The sequence below is a fragment of the Tamandua tetradactyla genome, chromosome 2, assembly GCF_023851605.1.
Source record: "Tamandua tetradactyla isolate mTamTet1 chromosome 2, mTamTet1.pri, whole genome shotgun sequence".
Taxonomy (NCBI): Eukaryota; Metazoa; Chordata; class Mammalia; order Pilosa; family Myrmecophagidae; genus Tamandua; species Tamandua tetradactyla.
The window spans coordinates 21,904,006-21,919,236 of NC_135328.1; the positions used below are offsets into that span (position 1 = coordinate 21,904,006).

Consider the following 15,231-nt stretch of genomic DNA (forward strand, 5'->3'; position numbering starts at 1 on the left):
AAGGATACAAATAATTCTTCCAGGAACCATCAGATAAATAAATACACAATGGGGGTGTGTGTGAAGAGAGAATGAGCATTTTAGGAAAAGGTTTCAGCATGAGCAAAAGCTCAGAGATGGAGAAGAGGACATGATGTTTCAGGAATGACAAAAAGTTAAGATGGCGCATAATCTGGCTTCTAGCATGTCCCACACTAAATGTTGCTATTTCTTGTTTCACACATTATGTTTTTATTCTATGCCCTTGCCTGTGCAATCTACTCTTTTCAAAATGCCCTTCATTTCATCTTTCTCTGGTTTCTGTCTCTATACATGTCCCTGAGTACAAAGCCCATGTTTTATTCATCTGAGTATCCCAGCACCTAACAGAATTCTTGGCATGATGCAGTTATTCTGTAAACACTAACAGTCATTAGTTTATCCATCCATTAACAAAGTTATTGAGTACTTTCTTTTTGTCATTGGTTGGTGCCTGGTTCACAGTAGTGAACCAAAAAGGCATGGTTTTATTTAAGGAAGAAACAACAGTAGACGAGTCTGAGAAAGTAGGTTGAGAAGACATTATGAAAGGACAGGCATGCTGCCTTAAAGAGGTTAGAATTAATTCTGTAGGCAATTTTCACCAAAGGTTTGGTCAGAAGGAAGAGGTATCATCATACTTAGATTTATATATATATATATATATATATATATATATATATATATATATATATATATATATATATATATATATATATAGTGTAGAATTTTAGGGAGTTGGCAAAGACTGGTGGCTAATAACTCCTGCTGAAGAAGGAATTCAAGTCAGAACTGGAAGAGGAAATGCCTGTGACTGTAGATGCCTGTGACACAGTTTAACAGATAGAGTTGATCTCTCTAAGAACAAAGAGTCCGAGTCCATTTGGATGTAGTTAGAACTGAGTTTGGCGGTACAGGGGAACCAAATGGACAAGGAACAGGCAGATATGTATCGATTTGAAACAAAAGTAATAAGGAACAGTGCTCTCTTCGGCAGTACTTATACTAAAATTGGAATGATACAGAGAAGATTAGCATAGCCCCTTGCAAGGATGACATGCAAATTTGTGAAGCGTTCCATATTAAAAAAAAAAAAAAAGGAATAAGGGACCAACATGAATGGAAAATACTGAAATGAGAATAACACCTGAGGAAGAGGCACCACTAACCGTCTCCTTGAAGGAAGGGGTATGGCAAAGCACAGAGACGTGAGAGGCAATTTTGATTATAAACCAAAATGTAAGGGATAAAAGTAAAAAAATAGCTAGGAAAACTGAAAAGACAAATATGAAAGTAAAAATAAGCTGGACTTCTCTAGAGGAGGAATTACTGTTATTCAGGAAAAGCTATATTGAATATGGAATGTGAAAATGTGAAAGTAAGGTTCTGGGAGGAACCAGATACAAAGATGACTGACATTCTTTATGAAAAGTAAAAGAGAAGACCTCCTCCAACAGGTTCTACTCAGCTTCACTTTATAAACTTAAAGAGATAGTAGATAAAATATAACAAACGATACATAAACAATACACAAGCTCAAAAACAAAAACAAAAAGGAAGGGAAATTCCCAGTGCCAGAAACAAACTGAAAAATTGAAGAGCAGAAAGCAGGAACTGACACCGTGGCAGCCCCCCAGCATCCACACTTGGTTACAGGCCTCAGGGGCCAGCAATTGAGGGTTCAGTGCTGGAGAATAAGGCCTTGAGGAACTGGAAGTAGGCCCTTCGGGAAAACCTGGCCCTCAAAGAACTGTCGGCCACTGGAATAGAAAAATTCTCCCTACTAGTCTGAGAAAGGGGCAAGGATGTTTATTCTTCACCTGGGGCTTTGGAGATAGACCAAAGGTATCAGTGAGAAATCAAAACCCCAGTCTTGCAATGGATCTACATTTATAATATCTGCATAAATTAGGAACCACGAGCTCAGAAACTGTCATTTCAAAATGCTCCAGGATCATTAAGAGCCAAAACCCTGGCAGAAGCAAACGTATAACTGCTCTGAAGGGACTCTCTCACAACTCAGGGCAAAACAGACTTCCATAAACAAAAGTGCCCACCAAAGAAGAAAACCATATGAAGAAATAAATCACCCTTAGTGAGAGTCAGCAAATGTCGTAAGCAGGAGAATTTGGAACTCAAAAATTGAAGAAAATATAACTACCTGAAATAGAAGGTAAAATAAAGATATTTAACTAGATTAAAGAGATAATAGAAATAACAATGAAAGAATAGGCATATTTCACAAAGACATGGTCAGAATATCTAATGTTGAAAACAACATCACTGAAATGAAAAGGAATGGGTACAATTAGATCCCATAGGTGAATGAAAACAGTCACCTTTTTCTAAGTTTGTCTGACAGGTTGTACTTGGCATGCAACAGTTCAAAGTAATTGTGCTAAAAATAAAACATCAAAAATATGCTGCTACTCTGCTGGACACCCGGGTTTGATTCCTGGAAGCTGCCCATGCCAAAAAAAAAATGCTACTTAATACAATTTTATACAAACCTCCTTCAATTCATCCCTGCAAACCCAAAATTAATTCTCGAAAACAGTGAATTACTCTTTCCTTATTTCTGTAGCAAAGTCCTTCATTTTTTCCCTTCTATCCTAGGCTCCAAGGAGGGAAGATATGTCTAGTAAGAACTATTTTCACACCCTAAAATTAGAAAAGTACGCCCAGGGTAAGAAAGGGTCCCTGCTAGTACTCTACAAGGGTAGAAGACCTAATCTGTCTTTTAAGTCCCCATTTATGACTTTGTGTCCCCTTGCTTGCTGGTGCTGCTGCCTTCTCTGTAAGGGCTAAGACTCCACTAATCTGCCAGATTTCTGCTTGGTGTAGCCACTGCCTGCCACTGTCAATACTTTCAAAGGTTTTTGATCCATGGTGACAAAAAAAGTGCTCTATTTATATGACATCTACCCTACAGTGATCTTTATTTCCAGGCCTCAGTCCCCCATACCGGAGTGTTAAAGTGGCTTTGTGCCCTGGGCTTTCCTCTTCCTTGTGGTAATCTTAGGAAGGAGACTTCTTAAGTCAGCCATTAGTACTGTTCAACTGTACTACATTTAAAATCCATACGATTCTTAATATACGTTATATATCTAAACTGTAACAAAAATTTCTTAGTTTCTGGCATGCACTAAGACTTTTAAGAGAAGTAGTTAGGTGTGCATATTATTATAACCACCCAGAAGACCTTATCCATTGAAAGTGCATGTGCATGTATATTTTCATCCATCTGACCCAAGTATATCAGCGGATTGTCTATCTATCAAATTAACTGCAAAGGCCACTAATGTTTCTCTTATAGTTATCGGCTGAACTGTATTCCCCAAACAGATAGGTTCAAGTTCTAATTCACAATTCTGTGAACGTGATCCTATTTAGAAATACGATCTTTGAAGATGCATTAGTTAAAATGAGGTCGAACTAGATTATGGTGGACTTTAATCTGATATGACTGTGTCCTTATGCAAAGAGGAAATCTGGACCCACAGAGAAATATAGGAGAGTACGTCATGTGAAGAAAGAGGCAGATATTTCCACAAGTCAAAGAATGCCACAGATAGCTGGCAAATAACCAGAAACTAAACAAGGCTAAGATGTATTCTCTCCTAAAGTTTCAGATGGAGCTTGGCCCTGCAGGCACCTTGATTTTGGACTTCTAACTTCCAGAACTGTTAGACAATTCCCTGTTGTTTTAAGGCACCCAGTTTATAGTATTTTGCTATGACAGTCTTAAGAAACAAAGATACTCCCCAAAGAATAATGTAATTTCATAACAATAAAATCTACATTAGAGGTTGTTGGCGAATTAAAGTTCCTTTCCATTTCCATTTCATCACAAAGTGATGAAAGGGACATAGTTGCAAGTAAACATGATAGGTGAGGCAGGAACCAAGGCTGACAAAGATAACTGGGGATCAAATTGATATTAGGCCATTACCAATATGAGAGTAAAAAAAGTAATTCTTAAAGACCCACAAACTTATTTTATTCTCTTAAGTAGAGAAACTATTTAAAACAGAACCCATTCTTGGTAGTTTAAAATTAGTGTGGATGACAGCAAAGCAATTGGGAGACTGCTGGTTTGAAACTGTTAGGTTCCCAGAAAAGCTATGTCCTTTAATCCATTCCTATGGATGCAGACTATTGTGGGCAGGATCTTCTGACTAGGTTGTTTCCTTGGAGATGTGACCCATCCAACCCAAGGTGGATTTTATTATTCTTTACCTATCATTGTGAGATGATAAAAAGAAAGCAAAAGCAGAGAGAGCTGATGTTGAAAGAGAGCAAAGAAACACCTAAAGGCGTTTTGGAGAGAGAGAAAACCTAGTGAAGGAAGGAAAAGGAAGGAAGAAAGGAAAAACGCCCTGGAGATGCAAAGATTTCCACCTGTAGGACAAAGAAATCTCAGAGAGCAAGCTAATGGAATTAGAAGCTGAAAGTAAGGCAAGTTGCAAAGGACCAGCAGATGCCAGCCACACGCCTTTGCATGTGACAGAGGAACCCTTGCCTTTGGCCTTTCTTCAGAGTCAAGGTATCTTTTTCTTGCTGCCTTAATTTGGACATTTTCATGGATTTAGAACTATAAATTTATAACCTAATAAATCCCCTTTGTAAAAGCCAACCCATTTCTGGGATATTATATTCCAGCAGCTTTAGCAAGCCAAAAACAGGGACTAAGAAAGCAACTTTAAATACGTGCCCTAAAATTGCATATTGGTTGCACCCTCTTTTTATATCTAATCTAGAACTACATCACACCCATTCAGAACTGAGCCCTTCCTAACTCATTAGTATCAATGTGCTCAATGGTGAGTAAATCAGAATTTTTCATTTTTTAAGGAGCAAGAAACACTGATAAATAACAGGACTGGCTATTAGTGGGACTGGATTCTATACATGAACTGAGTAGTATACAATATTTAAGAGCTTACACTATGGAGCCAGACTGTCTGGGAATAAATCTGGGCTTCTTCACTTACTACTTGGACAAGACGTTTACTCTTTCTGTGGCTCAGCTTACCCATCTGTAAAATGAAAAAAAAAAACAAAAACGATGGATTTCATAAGTTTGCTTCAACAACTTTAAAGAGCCCTTGGAATAAAGACTGGCACATAGAGCTCAATAAATACTAGCTTGAATAAGAGTTTTCCAGAATAATTCCCTGAAATGGTTAGTTCTGCTACTAACAGAGCTTTTCAATCCAAGAAGGTGAACACCTCTTTGTCTTGCATCTACTACCCGCCCCCCACGGTTTCTTGCCCAGGTCTCAGGACTGGTGTAGGCAGTGAGTACTGATTATCTTCCGGATACAGAAGCAAGGAAGTAAAGGCCAACTCCGGTTAGTTGTCGGCCAGTAGCGGAGCCTGAACGCCGTCCCACCAAAGTGCAGCTTCCCTTTCGGAGGCTCCTGAGTCAACCGAGAAGACTGTGACGCTTCTAAAGTCGAAGGAAGCCCTGCGCGCCGAAGAAGCTACCTGCCTGGCGCACAACTGCTGGGAGGAGAACACAACACCGCCCCAGCACTTCCCGCCGAGCTTTGGAGCGTGCGGAGCTTCCGGGGCGCGGGCCGTGAGGGGGCGGAGCCTGAAGCGGGGTCCGCGGAAAGCGGGGCCGACGCGGCGCGAGGCCCCGAGGCTGAGGCTTGGGACTGCCCGTGGTGTGCCGGACGCCGATGTCAAAATATGCCACCTGCTCTTTTAGTTCTCGAGCCCGTGCTGTCACTCACTTGGAGCCACCATTACTGAGACCCTCCTTCCTATCTCCTTGTCGTTTTGATCGTCCTATTGGAGAGAAAAAATGGAACCGCGAAGTATGGCAGCTCCTAGACAGCAGCAGAGGAAATAGGCTGTGGAGGCGGGGTCTTTTACTCGCGCCGAAATTCAAAGGAATAAATAGGTTCTGCGCCGACCCTGGGTGCGGGGCGAGTTTGGTAACCGCAATGGTAGGGTTCTCCCTGTAACCACAAGCCTCGCAGGTTTGGCCCGCGCGCTCCGCCCTTGTGACCAGGAGGAGCTTTCGGGGCGCCTCTTGGCCCAGGCGGCCTGAGACGGAGGCGAGAGGCGAGTGTGTGCGTCCAGCCGGTTGGGCCTGGCCCGGTTTCCAGGCGGGAGGTGAGTGGCGACAGGGTCCCCGGGAAGGAATTAAGTGTGTCCTGGCAAAGTGACTAATTCCTGCACATCTTTGGAGTGGAGAAGAGAAGGTGTTGTCAGATAGGCCTGAAGAGATGAGGGAACAGCCTGAGTAAAAGCAAGACGTTGTAGGATAAATGGGATTCATAAATATCTACTGATCCCTTCTGAGTCGGGCACTCTTTGGGGACATAGCGGTGGATGTAGGTAAAGATCTTATAAGGTTGGGTAATTAAAGGAATACTGCTTTGTATCAGCTTCAGTGCAATGAAGGACAAAGAAAGCAGAGTAACAGGGTGGATAGAGATACCCTTTATAACGGAAGGTCAGGAAAGTGACATTTGAGCAAAAGATGTGGGTGCAGTAAAGGAGAGTGAGCCATGCCAGTACCCGGGAGAAGCACTTTATGGGTAAAGGGAGTGGGATGTGAAATAATCAGTAGTCAGGCTAAGTAGAGTATGATAGAGATGGAAGTCAAGTCTGGAAAAATAGAGGAAATGCTAGAGGTTTGATTTCTAGGTTGAAAAGTTTAACTTCCAGGTAGTGACCATTTCTTGCTTGTTTTTAAGTAGGGGAAATGTACTACCTAGCTTGGTGAGTATCTGTTTTATTTCTGTTGGGTCATCATTTCTGAGTTTTAGTCTCTCACATTTCCATATGATTCCAGATTTGCATTCCACTTACGTTGTGTTATTTTTGTTTTTAACAGAATTGATCTGTGGCCTGTTTGACACCCAGCAGAAGTTTACCAGCCCAGCGTCATAGTGAAAAATGCATATTAAGTCAATCATTCTTGAGGGATTCAAGTCCTATGCCCAGAGGACTGAAGTTAATGGTTTTGACCCCCTCTTTAATGCTATCACTGGTTTAAATGGCAGTGGAAAGTCCAACATATTGGACTCCATTTGCTTTTTGCTAGGCATCTCTAACCTGTCCCAGGTAAAGTGTAAACTTTCTGATTTATGTGAATTTATTTAAAAGGGACTTCTTTTTGAACTTAAGAGACTTGTAAGTGTTCTCATTTGCGTTTTTGCAGTTTTTTTTTTTTACTTTAACATTTAACTTAGTACTGTGTTTTGTACTTTATGTGAAATTATCTTATGTCTCATTGCAGCCCTTTAAGATAAGTACTTTTATCACTCCATTTTTTAAGTAAGCGAATAGAGATTTAGAGGGATTGTAGACAGTTTGTTTTGGTTTGCCGTAGCTGCTGGAATGCAATGCACCAGAAATAGGTTGGGATTTGTGTCCCAATTAGAACATAAACAGGATGAGCCTTGGACTCTGGAGATGCTCGCATCTGGACCCCACATCTGCTAGTCCTTCATTCCCTGAATCTTGTTGCTTTTAGCTTCTGGTTTCAGTGGCCTCCTCTGTGAGGTTCTGTGGATCCTCTCTTAGCAACTCTGGGGCTTTCTTCAAGCTCTCTCCGTGTTTCTCCAAGCTGTTTGCTCTTTTCTTGTCCTTTATCCTCTCATAAAGGACTCCAGTAAAGGATTAAGACCCACTTTGGTAGTGGGTCACATCTCAGTTGAAACAACATAATCAAAAGACCCCATCCACACAAGTCTGCAAGAAAGGATTAAAAGAACATGGCCTTTTCTGGGTTACATAACTTCAAATCCTGAGATGTTCAGAAACAGCTCTCAAACTCACGCATGCTGATTTAAGGCAATCTCATCCCTTTTTTTTCTCCTCTGCATTATAATACTTTTTTAGGACTATGAATACGATCAGATGAGAATTTCTTAGGCGTATCTCTCCTTAAATGTTTCAGTGTACTGATCAGTAAATAAGTAGAAAACAATTCAATTCAGAGTTGATGAGTTGCTGTTGAGAAAGCACGCATTGCAAGTTAACCTGTCTTCTCTAGTTAGTGAATATGGTGCCTGCTCTCAGCTACTTTATAAATATAATATGCATGAGTTTTCCAGAAACAAGGAATTCATTGTTTGTGTTAGTTTGTGCAATATGGGGTTTTGTTATTGATGAACTTTCTTTTTTATTTAGGTCCGAGCTTCTAATTTACAAGATTTAGTTTATAAAAATGGGCAGGCTGGTATTACCAAAGCCTCAGTGTCAATAACCTTTGATAATTCTGACAAAAAGCAAAGTCCTTTAGGATTTGAGGTTCATGATGAAATCACAGTTACAAGGCAGGTGAGTTGCTACTAAATATTTGAATACCTAGGAACTTGCATGTCTGATGTGTTTTTGGTACTATGGCTTGCAAAAAGTGCTGGAGAGAAAATTCATGAGCAAAATTTATGCGGTTTTTTTAAAAAACTCATCTTCCGGTGTCAAAATTTTGATCATGCAAATTCCACTATTAACTAAAGAGGTTGAAAGAGAGTTGTAAAGTTGCCTGTCTGGTATGAGCTCACAGTCATACTTGAATCTGGAATGAGTACTTGTATCTTCTGTGCAAGAAAACCTCCAGTATTTGGGATCTTGTTTTTTTTTCTGAGGTAACCCATTCCATGTTTTGTCAGGTCTAATTAGAAAGTTACTCCTATAACTTGAGTCAAAATCTGCACTCTTAAAAGTTTTACATCTTAATCCTTGTTCTCTTAAAGGTACCAAATTTCATTTATTCTGTGTTCCAATATTTAAGTGATCCATAAGTGTAAATGTTTTCTAAGCTAAATATCGCCAGTTCTCTCACTTGATGTTTAGTGGGTTCCAGTTCCTTTATTTGTGTGACCACTCTAAATATGTTCCAGTTTTTTATATCTTTTTTTTTCCCCAATGTATGTGTATTAGTCAGTTTAGTTTTCTCAGTTTAGTATTCTTTTTGATCATGCCTTACTTCCTCCACAATTACCCTAGGATTAATTATGCTTACCATTTGACAGAACAAATAACATAATACATAATATCCTTGGGGACTTATCTTGGCACAAGATGTACACATTCATTTATATCTTTTAAAATGCTTTTCTTTTTTAGGTGGTTATTGGTGGCAGAAATAAATATCTAATCAATGGAGTAAATGCAAACAACACAAGAGTACAGGATCTCTTCTGTTCTGTTGGTCTTAATGTTAACAACCCTCATTTTCTCATCATGCAGGTATTTTGGTTGTGGTCATTACATCTGGTTTTGTCAATTTAAAAATAAAAGTCTTTTAAGTTATTTCAAGAAGAAACATCACCTTATTTGGATTTTCCATTTTTTATTTACTATTTTGCTGGAGTTTGGGGTGTGGGTTAGTTATTTGTACTGATGTGTTCTAAAGTATTGTATGCATTTGAATTTTGAGGAAGTCTAGAAGTAATTTTCCTTGACTTTATTTCTTACCACAAGAATAATACATGCTCACTATAAAACTTTTTTTTAATTTCTCATATTATAAAGTATTGAATTAAAGCATTTTAATTATGTGTTTGTTTTCATATGTATTAAAGCTCAAATAATTTTCAAGTATGTATTAAAGTTTGAATAGTTTTCTTCTTTAGAGACATTTGCAAATGAAAAGTTAGGACTGCCACTGTCTCGCACTTACATTATTTCACTTGACCCATCCAGGTATCCTTTGAGAAAGTCACAGCGTGGTCAATGGCAACATGATGGGATCAGAACAAAAACAGTTTTACCACATCATAGCTTCAAAGCTGAAAATTTATTTTAAATGAATCTAAATCCTAAGTAATATGGCTCTCTGAGAGTTCAGTGTGCCTTTTTGGCGGGGGATAGGGGGTTGGGGATAGGAAAGTGAGAGTGAAAAATGAAGTTACTAATTTTATGGTATTGAAGTAAAACATTTTATTTTATTTGAGTTTTAGAGGTATATTAACTATTTCTAAAAATTATTTTCAAGGGCTTCCATTCCAAAACATAAAACAGTGTTCAATAATTATGGGAAAATTTATTTGTATACTTACCTATTTTAGCACTAGATACTTCTACATCATTAATATCAATCATCATAGAAACATTGTATGAGTTAACTTTGTATCATTTAATAGATTGTATCGCATGTAATAATAACTCATCTAATTTGTATCATTGGTGAGAAAGTGAATATCAGTATGTCAAAAGTCTAGAATTGTAAAATACCTTTGGTCTCAAATCTAGCATCTTTTCATTTAGGTGGAAGAAAACTCCAAAAAGATTGGTATATTTTGTGTGTGTGTGTGTGTGTGTGTGTGTGTGTGTGTGTGTGTATACACACATCTTCAGTGCAGATAAATATCGTGTCTGCAGGTTACTTTTTTTTTTTTGCAGGTTACATTTTATGTCATTTGTATTATAGTAAGTTTGCCATTTTATTTTCAGGGTCGAATTACAAAAGTATTGAATATGAAACCTCCAGAGGTAAGAATACTATTTATGAGGGGTAAAAATAGTGATTATAGATATTGTTTTATCTTCTAGGCAACGAATTTTTTAACTTAATTTCTTCCATTATTAAGGTTCTTGGAAACATTGTTTATTTATATGTATATATGTATGTGTATGCGTATATATGTACTATGGCATTGTGTCATATATTTAAAGAAATTTTAACTGTATAAAGCAATCTTTTTTCAACTAGTGTTCTTTGTGAGATTTAAACCCTACAGAAAAGGATTTGAGGGGCTCTTTTTGCAATTTTCCCAAAGATGATACCTAGCACATCTAGGTGGTAGATGCATAGGCGATTAATTAATTCATTACATTTAATGAATTACTTTGGGCATTAGGACATTTCTCTTGGACCCCCTTGAGTAGAGTTAATATGAAGGAATGAATATTTTGTATGAGAATGAAGGCTCTTGAGAGGTTACGCCTTTCCATTGTGAGGCGCTAAGGACATTGAAAACTGATAACAACAGTCTGCTTTAAATATGGCAGATTTATTTTCTTTATATAAAGACAAGAAAAGACTTATTTTCTTTATATAAAGACAAGGAAAACTTGTAATTTGAGAGCTGTCAAATAATTAAAATGAAAATGGTTTTGATTTCTATGTTGAAGCATTGATTTCCTTGAAACAAGTATTAATGGTGAGTAGCACCTTCAGTAGTGCTGGTAACATTGTCCCTCCTATAAAATTATAACTGATTAATATTTGCCTCTTTTGGAGTGCTTTCATGTGCATTATTTGTTTAATTCTCAATATTTTAGTATTACCTCTATTATCATCCCTATTATTACTACTCTATAGATGAAGAAACAGGCACAGAGAAATTAAGTTATTTGCCCAAGTTCTTAAAGGATATGCCATAGTTGGGAGCCATGCTTCATCCTGGATGGCACAAAATATTTGGAAGAATCTTAAGTAGAGACTTTCAATATTGAAACTGAATGTACTAACCGTCTTACTCTTTTTAGGTCTATAATTGAAGCAAAAGAGTGGGGAGGAATTATTGACTTCAATTTTAAAAGAGATATACTCTGAAAACTCAGTATAACAGAAAATGTGGTTTTAAAATTGAATTCCAGAAATATTTTTTGAATGTAGGGGTTATGGTTAATATATACATTTTTATCTATTTATCTTTTGTAGTCCTTCTGGGCCATTATTTTGCTGAGATGCATAGTAAAGTCAAGGCCATAAATGATATTCTTCACGATAAATTCACATAAGACGTAATATCTTGGATTCTTAAAGACAGTAATAAAATTGTTATTCCAGATTTTATCCATGATAGAAGAAGCAGCTGGAACCAGGATGTATGAATACAAAAAAATAGCTGCCCAGAAAACTATAGAAAAAAAGGAGGCCAAGCTGAAAGAAATTAAGACGGTAATTAAATTTATTTAAAATATTTTGGGGGAAGTATAAAATTTTGCATCTAGAGTTTCTGAACTGTGAAGAGGGAAGTATTTTTTATTCATTTTCCAGTCTTTTTTTTAAAAAAGACTTTTTTATTTTTAAATATAACATATATAAAGAAAAGAAAGGAAAAACTCTGATTTTCAAAGTGCATTTCCACAGGTAGTTATAGAACAGATTTCAGAGTTTGTTACTGGTTACCATTCCACTATTTCAGATTTTTCCTTCTAGCTTCTCCAGAACAGTTTCCTTCTAGCTGCTCCAGAACACTTCATACAAATATACACGAAAAAGCAATAAATTTCAAAGCACATCACAATTGGTTGTAGAACAGGTTTCAGAGTTTGTTATGGGTGGCAATTCGACAATTTTAGGTTTTTACTTCTAGCTGCTCTAAGATATAGGAGACAAATATCAATGTAATGATTCAGCAGTACATGCATTTGTTAAACCGTACCTTCTCTGTATAACTCCATCATCAACTTTGATTTCTCCCACTCTTTACAGGTATTTGGGCTATGCCCATTCTAACTTTCATGTTGGAAAGGGTTGTCAGTAATATGGAATAGGAGAATGAAATTAGTTCTGAAGATGTTAGCCCCTGTGCATTTCAGGAGTTATATGGTCCAGGGACACATCTGGAGGTTGTAGGTTTTTGGAAAGTTACTCTAGTGCATGGTACTTTACATACTGAAAATACTTATTTTTCCTTTATTTTCCAGATACTTGAAGAAGAAATTACTCCAACCATTCAGAAGTTAAAAGAGGTATGATGTATGTAAGAAGAGCTGGCTAGAGTATCTCTCAAAATTGAAGTGTCTAAGATAATTTTTATAGGGATAGAGTATGTTCCACTTCCCAGGGAGTTTTCTCTGGGATGAGATATGCAATTAGAGTTGATACTCCATAGCCCAACCTTTTGTTTGTAGGGATATGTGCTTCTTATCTATTAAGTCATATCAACTTTGGAGTTGCTCTTTTTATAATTTTAGAAAATGATGTGGTCAGATTTCCGTACCGAAGAGAAGGAAGTCTGGATTTTCCTGGATAATTAGAATTGATTAGAACAACATTTCTTAAGTTTATGGCATTCTTAGTAATCCTTATTGGTAGGGAAAAAGCTTCTGGAAAAATGGCTGTTGCAGCCATTACTGCTGTCAAGGCATTTTAAAACTGAAACGGAGATGTTCTGTATATAATTTTTTGTTACTCTTTGACATCATAAAACTTGTTAGTTTTATGTTTCTTTTGTGTTCATTGCATAATGAGAAAAGGCATTTTTTATAGCACATTATTTTTAAAGATATCCATTCAAGAATTTATGAAATGCTTATTAAGATTTGGTATCACTCAAAGCTGTTTTCTTAATCTGTACAGTTGTTTGGGTGTTACTGGAAAAACTGAAAACTTGTGATCTTGAAGGTACCTTCTTTTATGCGTAGTTTAGGTAACAACAACAACAACAAAAAAGCAAAAAACACTAGATCAGGAGTTTAAACCTAGGTTTCAGACCTGATTAGGCTTTACCACATTCTTTCTGATCTGACAAGTTGGACAGGTCACTGACACCCTCTGAACTTCAGTTTCTACATCTGCAAATCAGGGATTTTAATGTTACTTTGTCTACCATTTCAGATTCTTATGGGAATCATGTTTAGTAGTATATGAGAGATGGTTTGTAAATAGTGACATGAATGAATATTAGGAAGGCATCTTGACAGTGCTACTACAAAATACATTAAATAGTGTGCCATTGGTGAATGTGTAGGTTGGCTTTAAAAGCTTCTTATATTACCACCATTCAATGACCCTAATGCCACATTATTTGTTAATCCCACCTGATTGAATATTAGAAGAAATAGCAATTTAGGATTCATTATGGATGTATAATGCTATTTATAAAGGCAGAATTCTTTGATGTTATTTAAAGTTTCTGAAAATTTATAATTGTGTGATTAATCTAAGACTGTATCTATTATATCATGGGATGGAGAATTTGATACGCGTTGCTATAATATGGTTCTTTCCAAATTTGTTTAAATATATAAATTTTGAAATACCCTTTGTTGATGACTTCTCTTTCAGGAAAGATCTTCCTATTTGGAGTACCAGAAAGTAATGAGAGAAATAGAACATTTGAGTCGTTTATATATTGCATATCAGTTTTTGCTGGCTGAAGATACCAAAGACCGCTCAGCTGAGGAGTTAAAAGAAATGCAGGATAGAGTTGTAAAACTTCAGGAAGAATTATCTGAGAACAATAAAAAAATAAAAGCACTTAATCATGAAATAGAAGAGTTGGAAAAAAGAAAAGATAAGGTCAGAATCTATAAATAAGAACAGATAATATATTTTTGCATGAAAAAATAATAAACTTTTTTTACAACTAGTCAGGATTGTCTCTGTGATTTGTTGAATCTTAACATAGGACAATGAAATGGCTTTTTAAAGAGTGTAAATGAGGGCGGGCCACTGTGGCTCAGCAGGTAGAGTTCTTGCCTGCCATACCAGAGACCCAGGTTCGATTCCCGATGCCTGCCCACGCAAAAAAAAAAAAAAAAAGTGTAAATGTTTCACATGAGTGAATGACAACGTGAACATAACTGATTTGATTGAATTGGGTATGTTTGATTACAGGAAGTAGGAGGTATACTACGTTCTTTAGAAGATGTTCTTACAGAAGCTCAGCGAGTTAATACTAAATCTCAAAGTGCCTTTGATCTCAAGAAAAAAAATCTGGAAAGTGAAGAAAACAAACGCAAAGAACTGGAAAAAAACATGTTAGAGGTAAGCAAATAAGTTTTACACTAGTGTATATTCGTCCATTTAGTTAATATTTATTGAGTGCCTGCCATAGGCCAGTTGCAATTGTTTATCCTGGAATACAACAAGGAACAAAATGGACAAAAGTCTCTTCCTTGTGGGTCTTATGTTCCAGTGAGGAATGTGATGATAAAGTAAATAAACAAGAAAAATACATAGCATGTTATATAGTGATAACTGTTGTAGAGAGAAAATAAAGCAAGGAAGAAAAATAACTATGTACTTAAGAGAAATACAATGTGGGATCCAAATTGGGTAGCCCTGTTAAGAAGGTGATATTTGTGGAAAGACCTGCAGGAAGTTAGAGAGAGAGTGAGCCAGGTAGGTGGATTGAATGGGTAGTGCAATGGGGTGAAGTGCTCCAGGGAGAAAGAACAGCAGTTGCCCAGGTTCCTGTGGTATTGGAGAAGCAAGGACATCAGTGTAGCTGGTGAGCACTGAGAGAAGAGTAGTAGGAATGCAGAGAGTTAAGGGGGTACAGACTC

General features: G+C 37.1%; 1 protein-coding gene and 1 non-coding gene across 5 annotated transcripts in view; both read left to right on the top strand.

Moving 5' to 3' along the window:
- Window positions 1-15,231, top strand: part of SMC2 (structural maintenance of chromosomes 2) — a 187,259-nt gene that overhangs the window by 124,657 nt on the left and 47,371 nt on the right. For 3 of the 4 annotated variants that reach the window (XM_077140646.1, XM_077140665.1, XM_077140676.1), the window contains exons 1-9: window positions 5,638-6,144; window positions 6,872-7,101; window positions 8,173-8,322; window positions 9,112-9,234; window positions 10,441-10,479; window positions 11,783-11,893; window positions 12,646-12,690; window positions 14,009-14,242; window positions 14,561-14,710. In XM_077140646.1, coding sequence (XP_076996761.1) covers window positions 6,934-7,101; window positions 8,173-8,322; window positions 9,112-9,234; window positions 10,441-10,479; window positions 11,783-11,893; window positions 12,646-12,690; window positions 14,009-14,242; window positions 14,561-14,710 — 1,020 coding nt within the window. In that variant the 5' untranslated portion in view covers window positions 5,638-6,144; window positions 6,872-6,933. Of the gene's footprint in view, window positions 1-5,637; window positions 6,145-6,871; window positions 7,102-8,172; window positions 8,323-9,111; window positions 9,235-10,440; window positions 10,480-11,782; window positions 11,894-12,645; window positions 12,691-14,008; window positions 14,243-14,560; window positions 14,711-15,231 lie in introns of those variants that run through there. The other variant, XM_077140658.1, reaches the window with a different exon arrangement.
- On the top strand, window positions 1,000-1,105 carry LOC143675246 (U6 spliceosomal RNA). Its single transcript, XR_013171487.1, has one exon. It is a non-coding gene; the product is annotated as a U6 spliceosomal RNA (small nuclear RNA).